At 46.5% G+C, this 20560-nt stretch overlaps 6 protein-coding genes across 11 annotated transcripts; 3 read left to right on the top strand and 3 right to left on the bottom strand.

Annotated features, from left to right (window-relative positions):
• Window positions 1–271: 271 nt before the first annotated feature.
• Window positions 272–6305, top strand: RB195_018692 (uncharacterized protein; the record flags this gene model as incomplete). The annotated part of the gene is made up of 2 exons (XM_064186253.1): window positions 272–342; window positions 6068–6305. The coding sequence occupies 2 exons, from the start codon at window positions 272–274 to the stop codon at window positions 6303–6305; spliced, it is 309 nt and encodes a 102-aa protein (XP_064042134.1).
• Window positions 6306–6645: 340 nt separating this feature from the next.
• Window positions 6646–7023, top strand: RB195_018691 (uncharacterized protein; the record flags this gene model as incomplete). Its single annotated transcript, XM_064186252.1, has 1 exon — window positions 6646–7023. One exon carries the CDS (start codon window positions 6646–6648, stop codon window positions 7021–7023), a length of 378 nt encoding a protein of 125 aa, XP_064042133.1.
• A 1096-nt stretch (window positions 7024–8119) lies between these two features.
• On the top strand, window positions 8120–8636 carry RB195_018690 (uncharacterized protein; the record flags this gene model as incomplete). Its single annotated transcript, XM_064186251.1, has 2 exons — window positions 8120–8158; window positions 8220–8636. The coding sequence occupies 2 exons, from the start codon at window positions 8120–8122 to the stop codon at window positions 8634–8636; spliced, it is 456 nt and encodes a 151-aa protein (XP_064042132.1).
• A 1639-nt stretch (window positions 8637–10275) lies between these two features.
• RB195_018689 (uncharacterized protein) lies at window positions 10276–10803 on the bottom strand (the record flags this gene model as incomplete). The annotated part of the gene is made up of 1 exon (XM_064186250.1): window positions 10276–10803. The coding sequence occupies one exon, from the start codon at window positions 10801–10803 to the stop codon at window positions 10276–10278; it is 528 nt and encodes a 175-aa protein (XP_064042131.1).
• An 83-nt stretch (window positions 10804–10886) lies between these two features.
• RB195_018688 (uncharacterized protein) lies at window positions 10887–13190 on the bottom strand (the record flags this gene model as incomplete). 2 transcript variants are annotated; one of them, XM_064186248.1, is made up of 1 exon in its annotated part: window positions 10887–13190. In XM_064186248.1, one exon carries the CDS (start codon window positions 13188–13190, stop codon window positions 10887–10889), a length of 2304 nt encoding a protein of 767 aa, XP_064042129.1. The 2 variants fall into 2 exon arrangements, with proteins under 2 accessions (XP_064042129.1, XP_064042130.1); XM_064186249.1 differs by having other exon boundaries at window positions 10887–12941.
• Window positions 13191–13297: 107 nt separating this feature from the next.
• On the bottom strand, window positions 13298–18210 carry RB195_018687 (uncharacterized protein; the record flags this gene model as incomplete). Of its 5 annotated transcripts, XM_064186247.1 has the most annotated exons (4): window positions 13298–14569; window positions 14619–15728; window positions 15795–16415; window positions 17062–18210. In XM_064186247.1, 4 exons carry the CDS (start codon window positions 18208–18210, stop codon window positions 13298–13300), a joined length of 4152 nt encoding a protein of 1383 aa, XP_064042124.1. The 5 variants fall into 5 exon arrangements, with proteins under 5 accessions (XP_064042124.1, XP_064042128.1, XP_064042127.1 ...); XM_064186246.1 differs by lacking the exons at window positions 14619–15728; window positions 15795–16415; window positions 17062–18210 and having other exon boundaries at window positions 13298–14185; XM_064186245.1 differs by lacking the exons at window positions 15795–16415; window positions 17062–18210 and having other exon boundaries at window positions 14547–15611.
• Between the last annotated feature and the right edge of the window lie 2350 nt (window positions 18211–20560).

The raw sequence follows: 20560 nt of genomic DNA, 5'->3' as shown, positions 1-20560 counted from the left end.
ATATTATTTTGTCATGTCGTAGGTGCCTGCGTATTCGACGCCATCCACTTCCGCAATGTGTGACTTTTACAATGCTCCTCCCTGAGGGCACTGCCGGCCTAATGAAGCTTATGTGTAAGCTCAAGCCTTGTTGATGTTAGAAATCTCTAGGAAGTCCTACTAGCACTACACTCTTCCTAATAAAGCGCACGAGCCAATAGGTGTGTCCTCGCGAGCGCTTGTTGTCCCCTCATTACAACAGAGTATACCTTATGCCTACTGGTGTTAAAAGATGGCCTCTTTATACCCCGGCATCATGGAGGAACACCAGGGTCATGTAAGCCTGCGAGCAAGTCATCAGAGGTTGTTCCTAACCAAGTTAGTCGGACAATTTCCTCTGCTCTCCGAACGTATTTTCGAACTACATAGTGTCAATCGCAAGTTAGTTTTTTCATATAAACGGCATATAAAACAACCAGTCTGAGCGTCCGGCTAAAGCCGGACTTCAGACTTTCTCTGGTGTTTGCTTCGCTTGCCTTCACTGACCAGCGGAAATTTTGTATTAGTGTTATTAGTTCTATGAAATTGGACTTCTTTATCTCCAACAATCTTTTTTCCTTTTTATATTATAACTAAAAGCGAAAGATTTCATAGTCTTCTATCTAAACGCGTCAGTTCTACGTTTGGAGAACATTCGAACTTCAACTTCAAACACTCCTTTCCAATATATTATAGACAAAATTTAAAGGTATCAAGTATGGGTTTTCCTCCTGTTTTCTATAAACACTTATCAGAGAATCTTTTGGCATAAAATGATGTGAAAGACAGCATCCTATTGATAAAGATAACGTACCACGTCAAATCACATAAACATCTTGCTACTATTTAAGCAGCCGTTTGCATGCGTGTTTCCACTTTCTGAGAACGGCATGCTACAAACTTGGAGCGAATGAAGAAGGAAATAGGCACGCGGAGGAATCGTAAAGGTGAAAAGCAAAGCGCGCAGTGGCCACGGCTATGAACGGCTGCAACCTTTTGCGACATGCACACGAAGTTATTGTGCAGCAATCCGACGCCGCGGGACCCGTATTACCCATATTGTCGCACCCCATATTATAGCTATCTGGTGCCGGCGCGCCAGCCTGATGCTGGTGGATCCGTCGCAAACCCTTCTATGGGTATCTGGCGCCGGCGCACCAATCCGACGACTGTGGATCCGTCCCACCCTACATTACAGCTATCTGGCGCCGGAGCACCAGATACGAGGGCGGTGGACCCATCGCAACCCCTTCTATAGGTATCTAGCCCCGGCGCACCAATCCGACGCCGCGGGACTCGTCGCACCCCTTCTATAGGTGTCTGGCGCCGGTGGAGCCGTCGCACCCCCTTCCATAAGTGTCTGGCGCCGGTGGGCCCGTCGCACCCCCTTCTATAAGTATCTGGCGCCGGTGGACCGCTCGCACCCTCTTCTATAGATATCTGGCGTCGGTGGGCCCGTCGCACCCCCTTCTATAAGTATCTGGCGCCGGTGGACCCGTCGCAACCCATTTTATAGCTATCTGACCCCAGCGCACCAATCAGACACCGAGTGGACCCGTTGCACCCCCATTTTCGAATTTCGTGACACACAGACAAAAAAAAACACACACACACATAATGCACACATACAAACATTCACATATATACACATACACACACATGCACACATAATGCACACATACACATATACACACATACACACATGCACACCCACACATGCACACATATACACATACATACATACACACATACACACATGCACACCCACACATGCACACATATACACACACATGCACACATATACACATACATACATACACACACACACATGCACACCCACACATGCACACATATACACATACATACATACACACATACACACATGCACACACACATACATACACACATGCACACACACATGCACACATATACACATACATACATACACACATACACATATGCACACCCACACATACAAACATATACACATACATACATACACACACACATGCACACACACACATACATACACACATGCACACACACATGCACACATACAAACATACACAGATACACACACATACACATACATACATACACACATACACACATGCATACACACATACATACACACATGCACACACACATGCACACATACAAACATACACATATACACACATACACACACATGCACACACACATGCACACACAAACACATGCACACACACACATGCACACACAAACACATGCACACATACAAACATACACATATACACACATACACACACATGCACACACACATGCACACACAAACACATGCACACACACACATGCACACACAAACACATGCACACACACACATGCACACACAAACACATGCACACACACACACACACACACGAAACCCGTTTTTCCCCCTCTGTATAGCATGCTGCCACCGGCGCACCATTCCAACCCCGTGGGACCCGTCCCACCCCAATTCGTGCTCCGGAGCTAGAAAGCCTCATCAGCTATCTACTTCCGTGGCACGAATTCGACGCCGTCGGATCCATCTCATCCAATTTTATCGCGTTGGGGCTCCAGCGCACCAAACCGACGCCATCGTATCCGTCTCCCTCCCTTTTTGGAATTTCTCGACTAAAACACACACATACACAGACGCACACATGTGACAGAATAAGTCTGTTATCATATAGCCGACAGATTGCAAATTTGGAATTATACATTCACAGAAAAGTTTATTTACACTCATTAACATATGACAGAAAAAAATTTGCCTTATCAAGACCAACATGCATGTCTATGTATAGTCGGGTCAAAGCGACATGAAGCTCGGACAGTTGTGTAAGCGGCTGCGCTCGAAGCGGTGCGGTGGAGACGGCGGTTCGAATCGAGGTGGGACCATGGTGAACTGCAGAGATGGGTGGCGATAGCGAAGATCCTTACGCGATCTCAACCGCTACGCTCAAACGCACCGCTTCGAGCGCAGCCGCTTACGCATCTGTCCGTGCTTCATGTCGTTTTGACCCAACTATAAATTTAGTTGATAATATAACATTGGTGAAAAGGAATAGTGCTCGTCTGTAATGTGCAATGACGATACTTCGACAATTGCAGCAGTGAAGAGTTTTGCATTATTATGGAGTAATTTCGTGACACACACACGGACTAAGCTCGTTATTATATACAAGTCTGATCGTCCGGCTTACGCCGGACTCTCAGACTTTGTGTGGTGTTCGCTTCGCTCACTTTCATCAACTAACCAAAATATACTTTTAAATTGAAATTCAAAAATTAGTGGTAGTGATATTTTCTGTAAATAATAAGAGTTCTGTTTTCATGTTGTTTTGTTATTTTCTTCTTTCTTTTTTAATGTATATAAAGACAAAAAATTTCATAGTTTTTTCTAAACGCGTCAGTTCTACATTTTGAGAATATTCAAACTTTAGCTTCAAACACTACTTCGGTTCGAATATAATATATACACAATTTTAAAGCATTACGCGAAGAATGGGTGTTCTCCCTATTTTCCTCAACAGCTATCAAGGAATGATGTTTAACATAAAATAATGTGAAGATCATCGTACTGATAAAGGTAACGTTCTTTGTCAAATTATGTAAGCTGTTGGCTACTATTTAAGCAGCCGGTTTCATTCGTGTTTCCACTTTCTGAGGAGCACAATACCAAGCTGCAAACAGCTACCAAAGAATGAAGTTTTGGCATAAAATGACGTGGAAGACGTCATCTCACTGATAAAGATAAAGTTCCACGTCAAATCGCGCAAACTTTTAGCTCAAAACACTCATTCGTTTTCGTTCCCTACACAGTGTAGACACGATTTGAAAGTGGTATTCGAAGAATGGGTTTTCTTGTTGTTTCTCCCTAACAGTTACGGCAGAATAATGTTTAACATGAAATGACGTGGACAACATCATCGTACTGATAAAGATAGCGTTCCACGTCAGATCACATAAACAGCGTGCTACTATTTAAGCAGCTGTTTGAACGTGTATATCCAGTTTCTGAGGAACAGCGGAGCCGAGTAGGTGGAGCGCAACGCCGAAAATGGTTACAACTATAAAACTTTTACAACGTCCCTAGCTTTACGACGCCGGCACACCAACTCGACGCCATTGGACCCGTCACACCCCCTTCTAAAGGTATCTATCATCGGTGCACCAACTCTACGCCATTGGACCCGTCGTACCCCCTTCTATAGGTATTTGGTGCCGGTGGACCCGTCGCACCCCCTTCTATAGCAATCCGACGCTGTGGACCCGTCGCACCTCCTATAGGTATCCGACGTCGTGGGACCCGTCGCACCCCCTTCTATAGGTATCCGACGTCGTGGGACCCGTCGCACCCCCTTCTATAGGTATCCGACGCCGATGGACCCGTCGCACCCCCTTCTAAGGCTATCTGGCGCCGATGGACCCGTCGCACCCCCTTCTAAGGCTATCTGGCGCCGATGGACCCGTCGCACCCCCTTCTATAGGTATCCGACGTCGTGGGACCCGTCGCACCTCCTATAGGTATCCGACGTCGTGGGACCCGTCGCACCCCCTTCTATAGGTATCCGACGTCGTGGGACCCGTCGCACCCCCTTCTATAGGTATCCGACGCCGATGGACCCGTCGCACCCCCTTCTATAGGTATCCGACGCCGATGGACCCGTCGCACCCCTTCTATAGGTATCCGACGTCGATGGACCCGTCGCACCCCCTTCTATAGGCTATCCGACGCCGATGGACCCGTCGCACCCCCTTCTATAGGCTATCCGACGCCGATGGACCCGTCGCACCCCCTTCTATAGGTATCCGACGCCGATGGACCCGTCGCACCCCCTTCTAAGGCTATCTGGCGCCGATGGACCCGTCGCACCCCCTTCTATAGGTATCCGACGTCTTGGACCCGTCGCACCTCCTATAGGTATCCGACGTCGTGGGACCCGTCGCACCCCCTTCTAAGGCTATCTGGCGCCGATGGACCCGTCGCACCCCCTTCTATAGGCTATCCGACGCCGATGGACCCGTCGCACCCCCTTCTATAGGTATCCGACGCCGATGGACCCGTCGCACCCCCTTCTAAGGCTATCCGACGCCGATGGACCCGTCGCACCCCCTTCTAAGGCTATCTGGCGCCGATGGACCCGTCGCACCCCCTTCTATAGGTATCCGACGTCTTGGACCCGTCGCACCCCCTTCTATAGGCTATCTGGCGCCGATGGACCCGTCGCACCCCCTTCTAAGGCTATCTGGCGCCGATGGACCCGTCGCACCCCCTTCTATAGGTATCCGACGTCGTGGGACCCGTCGCACCCCCTTCTAAGACTATCTGGCGCCGATGGACCCGTCGCACCTCCTTCTAAGGCTATCTGGCGCCGATGGACCCGTCGCACCCCCTTCTATAGGTATCCGACGTCTTGGACCCGTCGCACACCCTTCTAAGGCTATCTGGCGCCGATGGACCCGTCGCACCCCCTTCTAAGGCTATCTGGCGCCGATGGATCCGTCGCACCCCCTTCTATAGGTATCCGACGCCGTGGACCCGTCGCACCCCCTTCTAAGGCTATCTGGCGCCGATGGACCCGTCGCACCCCCTTCTATAGGTATCCGACGTCTTGGACCCGTCGCACCCCCTTCTAAGGCTATCTGGCGCCGATGGACCCGTCGCACCCCCTTCTAAGGCTATCTGGCGCCGATGGACCCGTCGCACCCCCTTCTATAGGTATCCGACGTCGTGGGACCCGTCGCACCGCCTTCTATAGGTATCCGACGCCGGTGGACCCCTTCACACCTCATTTTATAGCTTCCTAGCTTCGAGGCATTAACTCGACGCCGGTGGACCCGTCGCACCCCTCATTTTGAATTTCGTGACTGACACACACACACACACACACACACACACACAGACACACGTGACAGAATAAGCCCGTTATTATATAGTAGATCATGATATCTTCTTAAATTCGATATTACGTATTATTATATTACGTATTATTATTATTATTTCTTGTATTGAATATTGACGAATATGAAAGGATTGTAGAACATCTTCACGACTGCAAGAGGAAAGCGAAGTTTTAAAACCACCAAGATCGAGAAGTGGGATGGAAATGGTCATCGACGATTTCTACTCAGATCTTTTCGACAGCCACGTCTACTTCCCTCCTCGCCATCTGAGGGAAGATGGACATGTCATTCCAAAGGTCCTCCCTTCCGAAGTCCGACATGCCATCATGTCGGTGAAGAATCTTACTTCACCCGGTCGACAGGATCAAGCCTGAACATCTGAAGTACCTGCCGCCAGAACTCATCAATACCCTGGCGAGGCTCTGCACTCCTTATCTGTCGGAATGCAAGGTTCCTAAGCAATGGAAAACTAGCAATACCTTGCTGTTGTGCTTTGTATAAGAAGGGAGACCCACAAGACATCGGCAACTATCGTCCAATCTGCTTACTGTCTGTCATCTACAAACTCTTCACAATACTAATCCTAAACAGGATAGAAAAAACATTGGATGAAGGATAGCCATGCGAACAAGCAGGGCTTCGAAAAGGGTTCAGTACAATTGATCACATTCACACAGTTTCAAAACTCATAGAAATATCGCGAGAGTACACAAGATGCCGCTGTGTCTCACTTTCATCAATTTAAGGAAAACCTCTGATACAGTTGAAACCAGAGCGATCATGGAGGCCTTGGACAACCAAGGCGTCCGTAATCCGCACATGAATATACTTCGTGAGTTGTACAGCAACTTCACGACCAAAATTTCCACATTCTACAATGATGTCATAATCGACATGAAAAGAGGAGTTCGTCAGAGTGATACAATTTTACCCACAATATTCAGTGACACTCTCGAGAACGCGATGCGAAGATTGGAATCGGATGACATGGGAGTGAAAGTTAACGGCCGGCATTTGCACCATCTTTGTTTCGCTGATGACATCGTTCTAATAACATCAACCATCAATCAGGCGGATGCCGGTCGAATTTGATGAAACGTGTAAAAAGATCGGTCTTCAGCTGCATCTAGACAAGACGACGTTTATGAGGAATGGATGGGTTTCTGATGCTCCACTCACGCTCAACGGAACGAACATGTCCGAGTGCTCCAGCTTTATATATAGTTGGGTCAAAACGACATGAAACACGGACCGTTGCGTATGCGGCAGCGCTCGGAAGCGGTGTGGTGGAGACAACTGTTGGAATCGAGGTGGCGAAGTGCAGAGGTAAGTGGCAGTAGCGAGGATCCTTACACGATCCCAACCGCTACGCTCCACCGCTTCGCTTCGAGCGCAGCCGCTTGCGCAACTGTCCGTGCTTCATGTCGTTTTGACCCGACTATATGTAGGTCGGAAATCAACAAGATGAACGACCTGGGTGCGTGTAAAGGGGGTCCTGGCAGAATTTCGAGCATGCTCCGGTCATGTCTTGTCAGAGCAATTAGCGATGGTGCGTGTCCTAAAGAGATTCACTTTCGTTGGCACCTACACAGTTGACTCTGCTTACCTACCACTAATCACGCTGCATCACCGGCTAGGATACAATTCACTATCTACTAAATTGTTCTGGAGAATCAGACACGTTCACTGCTATTTTGTGACATGAGGTGATCTCAATTTTGTAATCGTACCAGAAGCAAGAGAAATACTCACGTGAAATGTGAGATAAAAATGTATTTAATAACTTCAAATTGCGTGCATAAAAATTTTCGTTAAAACGAAACATTCCAGCTTTCAAAAGTAACGGTAATGAGAATTATCGTTATCCTTTAACTCCCAAGCTTTTTTGTAGCCTAATTTATTTCTGGAGAGAAGGACCTTCTGTATCTCTGACTTCTTGGATCTTACAGAAAGAAAAAGAGTTCAAATTCGGTGATTCGGTGATTCTTTCTGAAGGTGATATAAAGACAAACTCACTCCCTTTCTTTATTAGAACACCATACAAAATCCCATGGACTTCTATCTAACAGTATTATTCTTTGACTTGTTAGCTAATTTCGACAGCTCATACCACTCTTCTTTGCATATTTCCTTGTGACTGAGCAGTTTTCTGCGTCTCTGTGGCTAGAAGAACATCTGAGACGGTTGTATGCGTCTTCATGAACGACTGGAGCGTGACCTCTTCGAGGTATGTTCGCGTATCCGCCGGCATATTCACTGGGCACGTTATATCTCGGAGGCATTCACAGAGAATCAGCAGGGACCCTCTTTACCGTTTCTCGATCGACCTGACCTTCGAGCTGGGCAGAAGGAAACGAGCGGCTTGGGGAGCATTCAAGAGCATCGAGGACGTAGTGAAGAGGACCAGGAACATCCGGCTCCGCGCTCACCTACTCAACATCACATTTCTTCCTGCTTTGACCTACGCTTCAGAAACATGGGCGTTTCGCAAACCGGAGGAAAATGCGATCAGCGTCAAAGAACGCGGAACTGAAAGGGTGATGCTAGCAGTAACCCGCTTTACGGAAGTGAAAGAACGGATTCGAAGTTCACTTCTACGTCGCCGATCGAAAATCAGAGTCGCTGCCGCATATGCCAAGGAAAGCAAAATTAGGTGGGCCGGACGTGATACGTTTCAACGGCAGTCATTGGACCAGAGCCGTTAGCGACTAGATACCACGCGATATCAAACGCACCGCAGGAAGACCGCCGGCCCGATGGTCAGAACTTTTCACGAAGTCCTTCAAAGAAAAATACCACACTCTTCGAGTTCTTCACGAGAAGAGATGCCACTGGGCAACACTTGCGCGCGATCGGGACAAATGGAAGTATTACTAGTGCCCGCTCGAGCAAATCGATGAACAACGGGAGCACAGGTGACAGGTGATTGAATATTACGTCTTCGCAATCTTCCATACAAGCCACGTGAATTTTTTTACGATTTCTTTCGTTTATGTGTTCACCTTGATTCCCTTTTATATGCCTCGACTGCTCTACGACTGCGTACTCACTCTTATTATGTGTTTTTCCCATTTGCATATATCTTCAATGAATGCCAGCACTCTACGGTATTATAACCTCGACGTCTTTCCCTTTTTTCACGTTTCCTTTGACATCGTATGCTTCACGTTCCGTCATCCTTTGTTGTCGCATGTATCTTATCATGTGAACCATTGGATGCTCTGATGGAGGCGCTAGCACGTGTGCTTATACAACGTTTATAGATCATATAAAGAAAAAGTTTACATTTTATATTTGTGCGCCACATCACGTATTATTTCATTGTCAAATTTGACATTTTTACCATTATATTACATCTACATGTACATTCCCATCATATCAAATAAATAAGCATAATCATTGTTATGATTCTACACCCTATGCATCACTTCTGCCCAACTCTGTTCCATCATGGTGGGACACGTTGTTGCTGATACATTCGGTATGCATCCAGTCTTCGCATGTTGGACACTGAATCCAACAAATCTGATTGTTTGTGCTACTACTTGGCTGCATCCGAAGGCAAACAGCACATGCGTCCCTCTCGTCTTGCGCACAGTCCGAAATGTCCAGCACTGGTTTTCGTCGCCTAGCTTGCCCCTCCTTGCGTAGATGGGCTCGCAAACATTTTAAAGGGAATTCTCTCACATGTAATTGATTTCAAAACTTGTGTAATTTCCGGCGAGCAAGGCGCATGTTGTGGTCGTTCCCTTCAGCATTATCTGCTAACGAATCAATCGTTCTGCGTAATTCTTCCAAATTGCGTCTATATCCCTGTTACGAAGCGATTCATTACACCGGCTTCCTCTGATGCTAACATCCAACTCTTGAGGAAAAAATCACTCGAGATACACTGATGACGGGCTTTAGAGAGGCCTTCGTTTAACAGCACTAGGCATGAGGTGTATTCTGTCTTATTAAGGGGTCAGCAAACGTTCGCGTGGACACCCATACTGGCCCATAGACGTTATTGGGAGAAATATTATATTTGTAGTGCATGTGTGAGTGGGTGACTAAAGACTTTAGGGTATTTTATGACCCTATTTGAACAGACCAAAAAGAGGTGGTTTAGTGGAATGTCTTTATTATGTGAGTACAGGTGAGTAGAACAATTGTCAGCAATAGAATTGGATCAAAAGGTGGGCAGAGCGTAGTCTGCCGCACTCTTTGACCGTACAAGTCGTAATCACCTAGCATAACCATGACCGCGAACGGTCCTTTATACCACGCCCCTTATACATCGTCGGGGTCGATGATACTGCCGCGAGCGACAACAGCACAGAGTAATAATTTACGAAACAAATTCTACTTCAACAAATGGTTTTCTTCGTACGGCTGGACTATTGCGGAGTTTTGTGGAGTGGCGTGGGTGGCGGGCTGACGTTGGGTTAGTGGATTGCTGATGGTGTCTTGAGAATTCGGCTTGGTGCAGGTGCATTGATGACGGCTTGTGGCTTGTTGATGACGATGACGGCGTTGACGATTGGCGAGAGTGCTTACTTCTTGTATGGCCGCTTCGTGGGTGGCTGGTCTTTTGGAGGAGCAAAGCAGAAAATTGTGGCCAAGGCCACAACTTCCACACTTCACTCCACATGTGTCCTCGTGTGCCGCTTTTAGGCAGAGGAGGCACAGGTTCAGCTTTGTCGCCTGTGCTGTTTTGGAGATTGGATCCGGGAACCGTGGACATCTCTCGGAATGGTGATTGTCACGATTCTCGTCCACAGTGCAAAATAGGCAGCTGGACTTCGGAGCAGTCCTTTCCAGAAGCGTTTGGCGGATTACGACTTGTACGGTCAAAGAGTGCGGCAGACTACGCTCTGCCCACCTTTTCATCCAATTCTATTGCTGACAATTGTTCTACTCACCTGTACTCACATAATAAAGACATTCCACTGAACCACCTCTTTTTGGTCTGTTCAAATAGGGTTATAAAATACCCTAAAGTCTCTAGTCACCCACTCACACAGTTTGTGGTTGATTTTTTGTGTTTCTCTTAATGAGGTCAGATATTCAACATTCCATTTCTCCCAGAATTTATTGGCTATCATTTCTGTTGTTTGAAATGCTTCAAGTGCCTGTTTTTCTGTTTGGATGAGATTAGGATCGTAGTCAGGATCGCCCGATACGTTTGCAACTTTGTCGTTCGGAAGCGAGTAGTTGAAATTTCCCTTCAAAAAATCAATGGGCCTCAATGGTATCTCTGCAATATCACTGGAGTTCAGTTTCGTGAGAGGTCTTGTGTTTAGAATCGCCTCAATTCGAGTGATCACGGTGCACATGTCTGCAAAACTCAAGCGTTTGCGCCCTTTTGATTTATTAAACGCTTTCTTGGTTAAACCGACTAGTCGTTCCCATGCACCACCCATCCAGGGGGATCCAGGAGGATTGAAGATCCAGTTTATTCGTTGGGATGCACAATACGACATAAGAGATCGACCATTCTCGTTGAGTTCGCAGAACATCTTTGTGATAATGACTTCACCAAGCTTGAAGTTGGTTCCGCAATCTGAGCGGACAATCTCTGGAACTCCTCTGCGCGAGACGAATCTCACGAAACAATTGAGGAATGCTCCTGCCGAAAGATTTTCTACCACTTCCAAGTGTAGTGCTCGAGTTGTAAGGCATGTGTATAAACACACGTACATTTTCTCGAGAGTTTTTGAAGTGAAAGGACCCATGAAGTCACATCCGACATTTTGAAATGGTCTGGACTTTATGACCCTGTCCTTCGGTAGTGGAGGCATGATCGGTGCTCCTAAGGGAAGACCTTGGTATTTTTTGCAAATGACGCAACCAAGAGTGTGCTCTTTGCCAGAATGACCATTTTTGATGTGAATGTCCTGCACGATCAGCCTGGATAATTCCGAGTCTTCTGGGATATAAATCGGTGACTTTGTGTCATACGGAATTGAGGCATTTTGAAGGCGGGAGTGGTGCCGAATGATTCCGTCTTCGTCGCGAATAATCAGTTTATCATGAAATCGCTTTTTTAGAGCGTCAAGATTAATGCTTCTGTGTTCATGGCTAATTAGAAGGCGTTCCGCGTTGACCATATCTGATGCGGTTATTTCGAACACGTTATCAAATTTGTCGACTTCTGATACTTTTATCGGTGACGAGCGATTTTGATTGGTTTTTGCAACCCAATTTTTCATTGTTTTTGCAGTCTTTGCTAGCACACGTAGCACGTTGTCGATTTTCGAAAAACGCTTGAGATCAATAAGCTGTTCTTGTTGTTTGTTTTCTGACGTGGTTACTTTCAATGTAGTAGTAACCATTGTTTCTATTTCGTCATTCTCATGGACGTCAGATAGTGTGTTTATCGACTTGATAGGCCACTCGCTGCAGTGATTTTCTAGCCAGCGTGGTCCTTTGATCCAGTCGTTCTCGATAATTTCTTGTGCTGTCAGACCTCTCGTTCCAGCATCAGCTGGATTGTTTTCGGTGCTAACATGGAAAAATTTGACCGTAGCACCACGATTATCGAGCTGCTGTTTAATACTAAGTATTTTTGCTCGCTGATTTGCCACGAAAACAGGAACTTTTTTTGAAGATTTGATCCAGTACAAGGCAATTTCACTGTCCGAAACTATGTTCACTTCTTCGATTTTTGCTTGGACAGCTGATAATATGCTGCATCCTAATCTCGCTGCTATAAGGATTCCGAGCAACTCTAATTTTGGGATAGTCTGATGTAACTTTTTGGGGGTCAATCGCGTCCTTCCACAGATCAGGCCGGAAATTGTGCCAGAGGGGACACACTGTAAGTATGAACAAGCTGCGATTGCAATCCTGCTTGCATCTGCGAACAACCAAAGGCGTTTTTGGTCACCTACTCTGGGTGATAGTACGTACCTAGGAATTGATAATGTTGCTAGATCTACTTCTTTACACAATTTGTACCATTCGTCGCATATCTTTTGATCGAGTGGAGTTTTCCAGTCCACTTTTGAATCGAAGATTTCTCGCATCATGGACTTCAGTTTAACCATGAGCGGTCCTGTGAGACCTATTGGGCCGTAAATGGAATTAATTTGGCTCACGACATCTCTCTTAGTTAATTTTTTATTGTGAACAAACTTTGTTCTCACAGTAAAGTTGTCTGTTATAGTATTGTAATCAACTCCTAGTATTTTCATTGATCCAGATTGGAGTTTGTCGGAATATGGAATTCTTGAATTTACTTCTTCAGAATTTGAGATATACTCGCGTAGATTCATCCCTATCTTGCTGAAGAGATACTTTGATTCCTTGTACTTTCTTACAGCTCCAGGAACCGATTCTGCTTGCAAAAGTATACTTACTTAGATACTTAGATGGCCCGTCTTCACTCGACGTGCGGGCCCCAGCATCTCTTCCACTCATTTCGTTCCCTCGCCATTGTCATCCAAGATGTTCTCAAGCTTCGTGAGTGACGTTGACGAGGTCCTTGAGCCGTATCCAGCTGAGCTCTCAGCTGGTCCATCCGTGCAGCGAACACGTCACTCCATCTCGTTGGCGGTCTCCCTCGGGGGCGTTTAGCGTCCCTTGGGATCCACTCTAGCGTTCTTTTAGTCCATCTATCGTCGATTCTTCTCATGATGTGACCGGCCCATCTATGTTTTGCTTTCGATACATATTCCGCTGGGTCGCGAAGACGGGACATTCCTCTTAAGTCGGAGCTACGAAGACCGGCAAGGTGTTGTGTGCGCCGGTTAAACTTCAGGAGACATCTCTCAAGGGCTCTGTGGGTAGTAAGTAGCTTCCTAGACGTGGCCGCGATGTCTGCCCACGTCTCCGCTGCGTAACAGAGCGCTGGAAGGACTGTCGAGTCGAACAGATGGGCACGAAGATCATGGTCCGTCAGTTGGTCCGTAGCTTCCCTGACGGCTGCGAATGCTGCCCATGCTGCTCTCATTCTTCTATTCAGTTCTTCCTTCAAGTCGTTTTCCATGTTCATAGAACGTCCGGGGTATACGTATGACGGAGTTTCCACGATTTGGGAGCCTTCAAGTTGTACTCCTCCGTCCTCGCAGTGCGCGTTCTTCATGAACTGTGTCTTCTTTCTGTTTATTCGTAGTCCTATTCTCTTCCCTGCTTCGTTCAATTCGTTGAGCATCGTTTCTGCTTCATTGGTACTGCTCGAAAAGAGAACGATGTCGTCCGCGAAACGAAGGTTCGAAAGAAATCTTCCATCAACACGTATGCCCCTTTCTTCCCAGGATAGTGATTTCATTATCCACTGCAATGCAGCCGTGAACAGCTTCGGCGATATAGTATCGCCTTGTCGTACCCCCTTTCCAATGGGTATGGTGAGAGGGCGGTGGAAAAGCTGTATCCTAGTCGTGCATCGTTCGTAGCAATTGGCTAATGTCCTCACATACGACGCGTCCACACCTTGATCGACCAGCGCTGACAGTATTGCATTCGTTTCTACGCTGTCAAAGGCTTTCTCATAGTCGACGAAGGTTAGAACAAGGGGCAGGCGGTATTCCCGGCAAACCTCTATGACCCTCGACACGGTCTGGATGTGGTCCAAGCAGCTGAACCCTTGGCGGAATCCAGCTTGTTCTTGAGGCTGGGCTTCATCCAGCGTCCTAGATATGCGTGTGAGGATGATCTTGGTGAATACTTTGTATAACACGCTCAGCAAGCATATCGGACGGTACCCCCTTTCCAATGGGTATGGTGAGAGGGCGGTGGAAAAGGTCCTCTCGGTCACCTTTCTTATGGATAAGAACGGTTCGCGAGGTCTTCCACTGGTCTGGGATCCTTTCTTTCTGAAGATAGGATGTCATGTGCGCTGCTAAGATTACATGAAGCGGATGGCCACCAGCCCGAAGAAAGTCTGCTGAAATAAAATCAGGTCCGGGGGCTGTGCCAGGTTTCATGCTCTTGATAGCGACTCGTACTTCCGAAGGGAGAATCCGTGGTGGAGCTTCGCCAGTGGGGATGATTGGGCTTGACACAGGAGTTGATGAACGGAAAAGGTTCGAGTAGAACCTCTCCGTAATGATTTCCATCTCACGACGAGAAGACGTGCGAGTCCCGTCTTCGCTCAGCAAGGTTGCTAGCGGAACATTATATTCGCGGAGATCCCTGCGGCACTTCTTTAGACTCGTTCTTCTTTGTGCTGCTTCTAGAATCTTCTTCTGCCTGTACTTCAAAAGATCCTCCTGCAACGCTTTTCTGCAGCTAGTGTTTGCTACTAACCGCTCAATGTGCGATGCATTCGGATCAAGCCTCAAAGCCCTTCTTCTTCCTAACAATTCCTTGGTGGTCTTCGAAATTCGATCCAAGTTTGTCGTGCGCGACTTCGAGGCACGTTCAGCACAGGCTCGTAATCCTCTGAGCAGCATCTCGTAGTCCACGTTTGGGTCCTCCTCGATGTGCCAGTCACCTTGGGACAGGGAGTCCTCGAGTACGCAATCGTCGTAGACGACTTCTTTTCTCCTTCGTTGCCGATAGCAGATGTTCTTTTCCATCGTGTGGCTAAGTCGTATTTTCGCACGAAGGAGACGGTGATCAGAACCACTACAAAAGGATGGTACTACTGAGACGTCAAGTAGACACCACCTCCGGTTGGTGAGTATGTGGTCGATCTCCGCACGAGTCGCGCCATTGGGCGATTCCCATGTCCACCGACGATGATCTTTTTTCATGAAAAGAGAGTTCCCATGAAAGAGGCGAGCGGCGGACAACAGCCCGGCGAGACGATTGCCATTTTCATTCCGGTCCCCTAGTCCAAATCTTCCAATCCTGTATTCCTCTTCTGTGGCCTTTCCTAGTTTTGCGTTGAAGTCTCCGACAACGAATTTTTAAAAGGACTTCTCGTTGTGGACTACTTCCTCCAGCTCCTCGTAAAACGCGTCTAATTCGGAATCATCAGCTGCTGATGTTGGTGAATAGCAGTTGATGATACTGATGGATTTTTGGCGCAGAGGGCGGAGGCGAAGAATGGCCAGACGAGGTGACAGGATCTCGTGAGAATCGACGAGATGGACGACAGATGGGTGCACAACGAAACCAACACCGCCTACATTTCGCGACGGAACCTTCTCTCCACGAATGACGAGTGTACCGTCATTCATCTGTCGTACGTCGCTCCTTCTGCACTTGGTCTCCTGCAGAGCAATCACGTGAAATTTGATACGCTCTGCAGCTCCGAGAAGGGCATGCAGGTCGGCGTCTGTGGAAACTGTTCTCGCGTTGTAAGTACACAGTCTGAGACAGTCTCCATGGCGAGTCGTGCGTGTGTCGCCTTGGTCCAGAATCAATGACGTCCTGAGCAACCTGAGATTTGATCGCCTCTCACCGGTCGCCATACCGTCCGACGTCTGAGACGGCAGGGCCCAGTGTGCAGGGTACTGAGGCAGTGAATATGCTGGAGTGGCAAAGAGACTTTTCCCCAAACTAAGCAGCCATGCCACGGCGAGCTTAGCTTTCACCACAGGTCGTCGCCCAACCTATATGGATCAGGGAACCACCTTGCGACATTTTGCCAAGACGGTGGTGAATCTTAGCAGTGGTTTACTCTTAGCTAGGCTTCCGATTCCGAGAAGTCGGAATGTCGGATGTGTCGAACTCCTTCTCAGCTTGGGAGACCCTGCCGGAGGACGAACCTCCGCTGTGCATCGCAGTTCGACGCCCAGTGTCACCTCCACGCCACTATGAGGCGGTAAACCGTTGTGGAGGTATATTATCCACATACAAATTTTTGGCAATTTCTGTGGATAGTTCCGAGTTTTGGGATTCCAAGTAGGACAGAATCGCCATGTTTAGTATACTCGGACAAGCTGTAACGCCAAAAGGCAACCTTCTAAATCTATATTCGACGACGTTGTCTTTTGTTGGTGGGTGATTGACATTCCGAAGCCACAAGAATCTGCATAGATCCTTGTGTGCGTCTACCAGTCGAATTTGTGTGAAGGCGGATTCGATGTCACACATTAAGACGATCTTCGTGAACCTTGAGGAGGTAAGAATGTCGTGTATTCTGTTAACGAAGGATTCCCCTTTTCGAATGACGTCGTTCAGGCTGAGGTGGCCTCTTCGTTTAGACGAAGCATCAAAGACTATCCTTAAAGGGACCTTTTTCTGTGGTTTCCATACCCCTGTATGTGGCATATAATATATTCCAGCCGCATAACGGTCTGCTGTGTCGAAGGTCTCTACGATCCCTTCACTGACATATTTGTTCACGAGATCGCAGTACCATTGCTTTTGTTCAGGATTACATAAGAGGATGTTTTGTAAGGATTCTAGCCTTCTTATAGCTACTGAGTAGTTATTTTCCAACTGGATTACATTTTCTTTCAGCGGAAAGGGAGCTGTGATGGTGTTGTTTTCAAATGAGATCAATTTCGAGTATTCCTCGGAATATCTTTGAACTTTTTCGTCTCCCTGGGTTTCTTCCGGCATGATACCGAGGCCGTCCAACTCAAACATTTTCTGTAAGAGTTCTTGTTCCGTGTTTTCGGAAATTCCTGTCAGGCTGTGACATACTGTGTTAGCGGTTTCACTTACTTTGCTGATTCCTCGACCATAAATTGTGGGTCCAAAAACCGTTTTTGCTATATGAAAGCCAGATGGTGTTCGGATTCCGTTTGCTGGATCCGTAACTAAATCGTGGTAGTAGTCCAGTCCAACGAGAATGTGTGGATTTTGATGTTCACCACGAAGCTTTGAATTTGCTAGACAGATAGTGTTTGTTTTCAAGAACTCAATATCTTCTGTGTTCAATTTCACTGAAGGGAATCCGTTTGTTATGACTGGTTTGGTCTGTATGGTCATGCAAATTTCTTCTCCGAAAGCAGTTCCTAGTTTTACCGGAACCTTATGACTTTCGAAGCACTCGATATGGCCACCAATTCCGGACATGGTGCAGATTTTGGTCGTGTTCTTGGGTAGACCGAGCTGTTGTGCAAGATTCTCTTCGATTACTGTTTTTTGTGCCCCAGAATCGAAGAAAAATAGCACTTTTTCATATGTCTGTTTTCTGGCATTCCAAATATTGCCTTCAGCAGTCATTAATATTAGTTGTTTGCTAGTTTGACTGTGCTGAATGGAGTTTTCCTTGATCTGTGGGGGTTCCACAGACACCTGAATGTTTATTGGTTTGAACCTTTGTGGAATATTTTGATTGTTTTCTCCTCTACTTTGCCAGCTGTGTTGCTTTTGCTGGTTTTGGCCAGCACGAACAAATTTGGGTTTCGAGTTGTTGTTTTGGCTGAGTTGCTCTATCTTAAAGCAGAGGCTCATATGGTGTTTTGGCCCGCACTTCCGACAGTCTGATCTTTGGCAATCAAAACTGCCATGATTGGGGACTTCCAACAGCGATTTTGCCCCTTCAGTATCTTGCGGCGAATGCTTTGATTCGTGACCGTTCGGCACTGCATTGATACATGATTGTCCTTATGACAGAACAAGCAGTTACGATTAGTCCGCAAGTTGTCATGATTGGCCTTTGATGGGATGACCTTGTTGATATTTTTATGGCCAAGTCTGTTTTCGACATAGGCTCTTGCAGTGATCTCTGTTTTTAAGAGATTCATGAGGTCATCAACTGTTTGCCTTGTGATTGACTGGCCACTAATACAGATTTTATGATGTCTTCAGGGAATTTAGATAAGATTGTTTCACACCACATTGGGTCGCAGGTTTTCCCTACATGATATCCTGCAGAAATCATTTGGTTGGTCAGCATTCTTATTTGATCAAATGTTGCAGAGCAGATGTCTGCGGAATTGTTTGCCACACTCATACTGACCAATTTTTTGACTATTTGTGATCTGTTAGTCTGGCGATTGGAGTAATTCTCCTGTAAAATCTTGATCAACCAATTGTAGTTTTCAGGAATGAGTTTTATCCCTTTGATGACTGTTTGCGCTCTTCCCTTTACACTTTCTTTGAGTAGGAGTATCTTTTCCATAGTGTCCAGTTCTTCACTGTTATGGACAAGGGCTTCAAAAATGGCCCAGTATTCTGGGAAAGTCGTCAGAGTTCCCGTAAAATTTTGGTAGTGTGGCTTGTGGAAGTTTTATTGACCTCAGCGTCTTTTTGACTGTGCCACTATTGCGTGTCGATGCTGAATTTGATGTGTCTTGCGAGCAAGATGGCATTGTGGTGTCTCGCACACAATTTTCGTTTGTGTTATCAATTTCGCCATCCCTTTCTTCGTTTTCTTCATTGCTGACGTTATCGTCTCTTTAGAGACATGTATCCCAGTTTGATTTCCATATTTTCGCGCATATTTTTTGTTTCATCAAGGTGCGCTGTTAGCATGAAACTTAGGTCGTTTGCTTCAGCTATCACAGATTGTAGCTGCGATTCTTCCTCTATTTGTTCCATTTCAATCATCAAATCCTTCCTTTCGGACTTGTTTTTGCAGTTTTTATATGCATCTCTAACCTCGTTATATAATTCTTGGAGGTTTTCTCTTGCCTCTTTTATTTGCCTCATGCTACTTTGTAGTAGTGCTGTGGCTGATCCGCATTTCTGATAAGTTTCCTCATCTATTGCTGAGTACTCAACCTGTTTAGTGTATTCCCTGTAATGGGATACTAAAGTTTTCAGTGTCGTTGCGCTGAGAACTATTGGTGTTCTGTGAAAATGCAGTGCCATTTCTTTCTTTATGCACGTGCAAATGCGATAAACTTCGCTTGACCTACTGTGGCTTTTGAAAGAGGTCTGATCAACTGTTTCTTGACAGTGATCTGCGTTCCAGTTACGTTTGTAAGGGAACGACTTTTTGCCCAATTACTGGGATAAATCTGATGCGATTCATGGTCTTTGGTTTGACCGTATAAGTTGCTCAATGAGCTAGTCTCTTTCTCCTGGCCTCAAAGATGTTACTCTTTGACGCGGGAGAGTAATGGCTTGTTTTAGCCGATGCACCAAACTGTGTGAGTGGGTGACTAGAGACTTTAGGGTATTTTATGACCATATTTGAACAGACCAAAAAGAGGTGGTTCAGTGGAATGTCCTTATTATGGGAGTACAGGTGAGTAGAACAATTGTCAGCAATAGAATTGGATGAAAAGGTGGGCAGAGCGTAGTCTGCCGCACTCTTTGACCGTACAAGTCGTAATCACCTAGCATAACCATGACCGCGAACGGTCCTTTATACCACGCCCCTTATACATCATCGGGGTCGATGATAGTGCAGTATAGTGCCCCAATGCAGTATAGTGTGGAGAATCCCCAAGTCACACAAAATTGGAACTTGATGAGGCTGGCAGTGTCTTAAGGTAGATATCATATAGAAACGCAACAGCACACATCAAGCTTCCCCTTCAGAGCATCCAATGATCCGCATGATTAAACACATGCGACAACAAAGGATGACAGAAGGTACAGCTTACGATGTCAAAGTAAACATGAAAAAGAGGAAAGACGTGGAAGTTATAGTATCGTAGCGTAATGGCATGAATTAGAGGACAAAATGTACATCTGCGAAAAAAACATAATAGGAGTGAGAACGCAACGTACGGGTGCGTATCGTTAGGTACCCGCAGCCTCCGCGACAACCTATCCTCAGGGGAAACGACTGGCAACGGCTATCGTTAATTGCTCTGCACAGCAGTTAATAGCTTCAGCAGAGCATTGCGCT

This window comes from Necator americanus, chromosome II (assembly GCF_031761385.1).
Source record: "Necator americanus strain Aroian chromosome II, whole genome shotgun sequence".
Classification (NCBI taxonomy): domain Eukaryota; kingdom Metazoa; phylum Nematoda; class Chromadorea; order Rhabditida; family Ancylostomatidae; genus Necator; species Necator americanus.
This window is presented reverse-complemented; position numbering and strand designations above follow the sequence as displayed.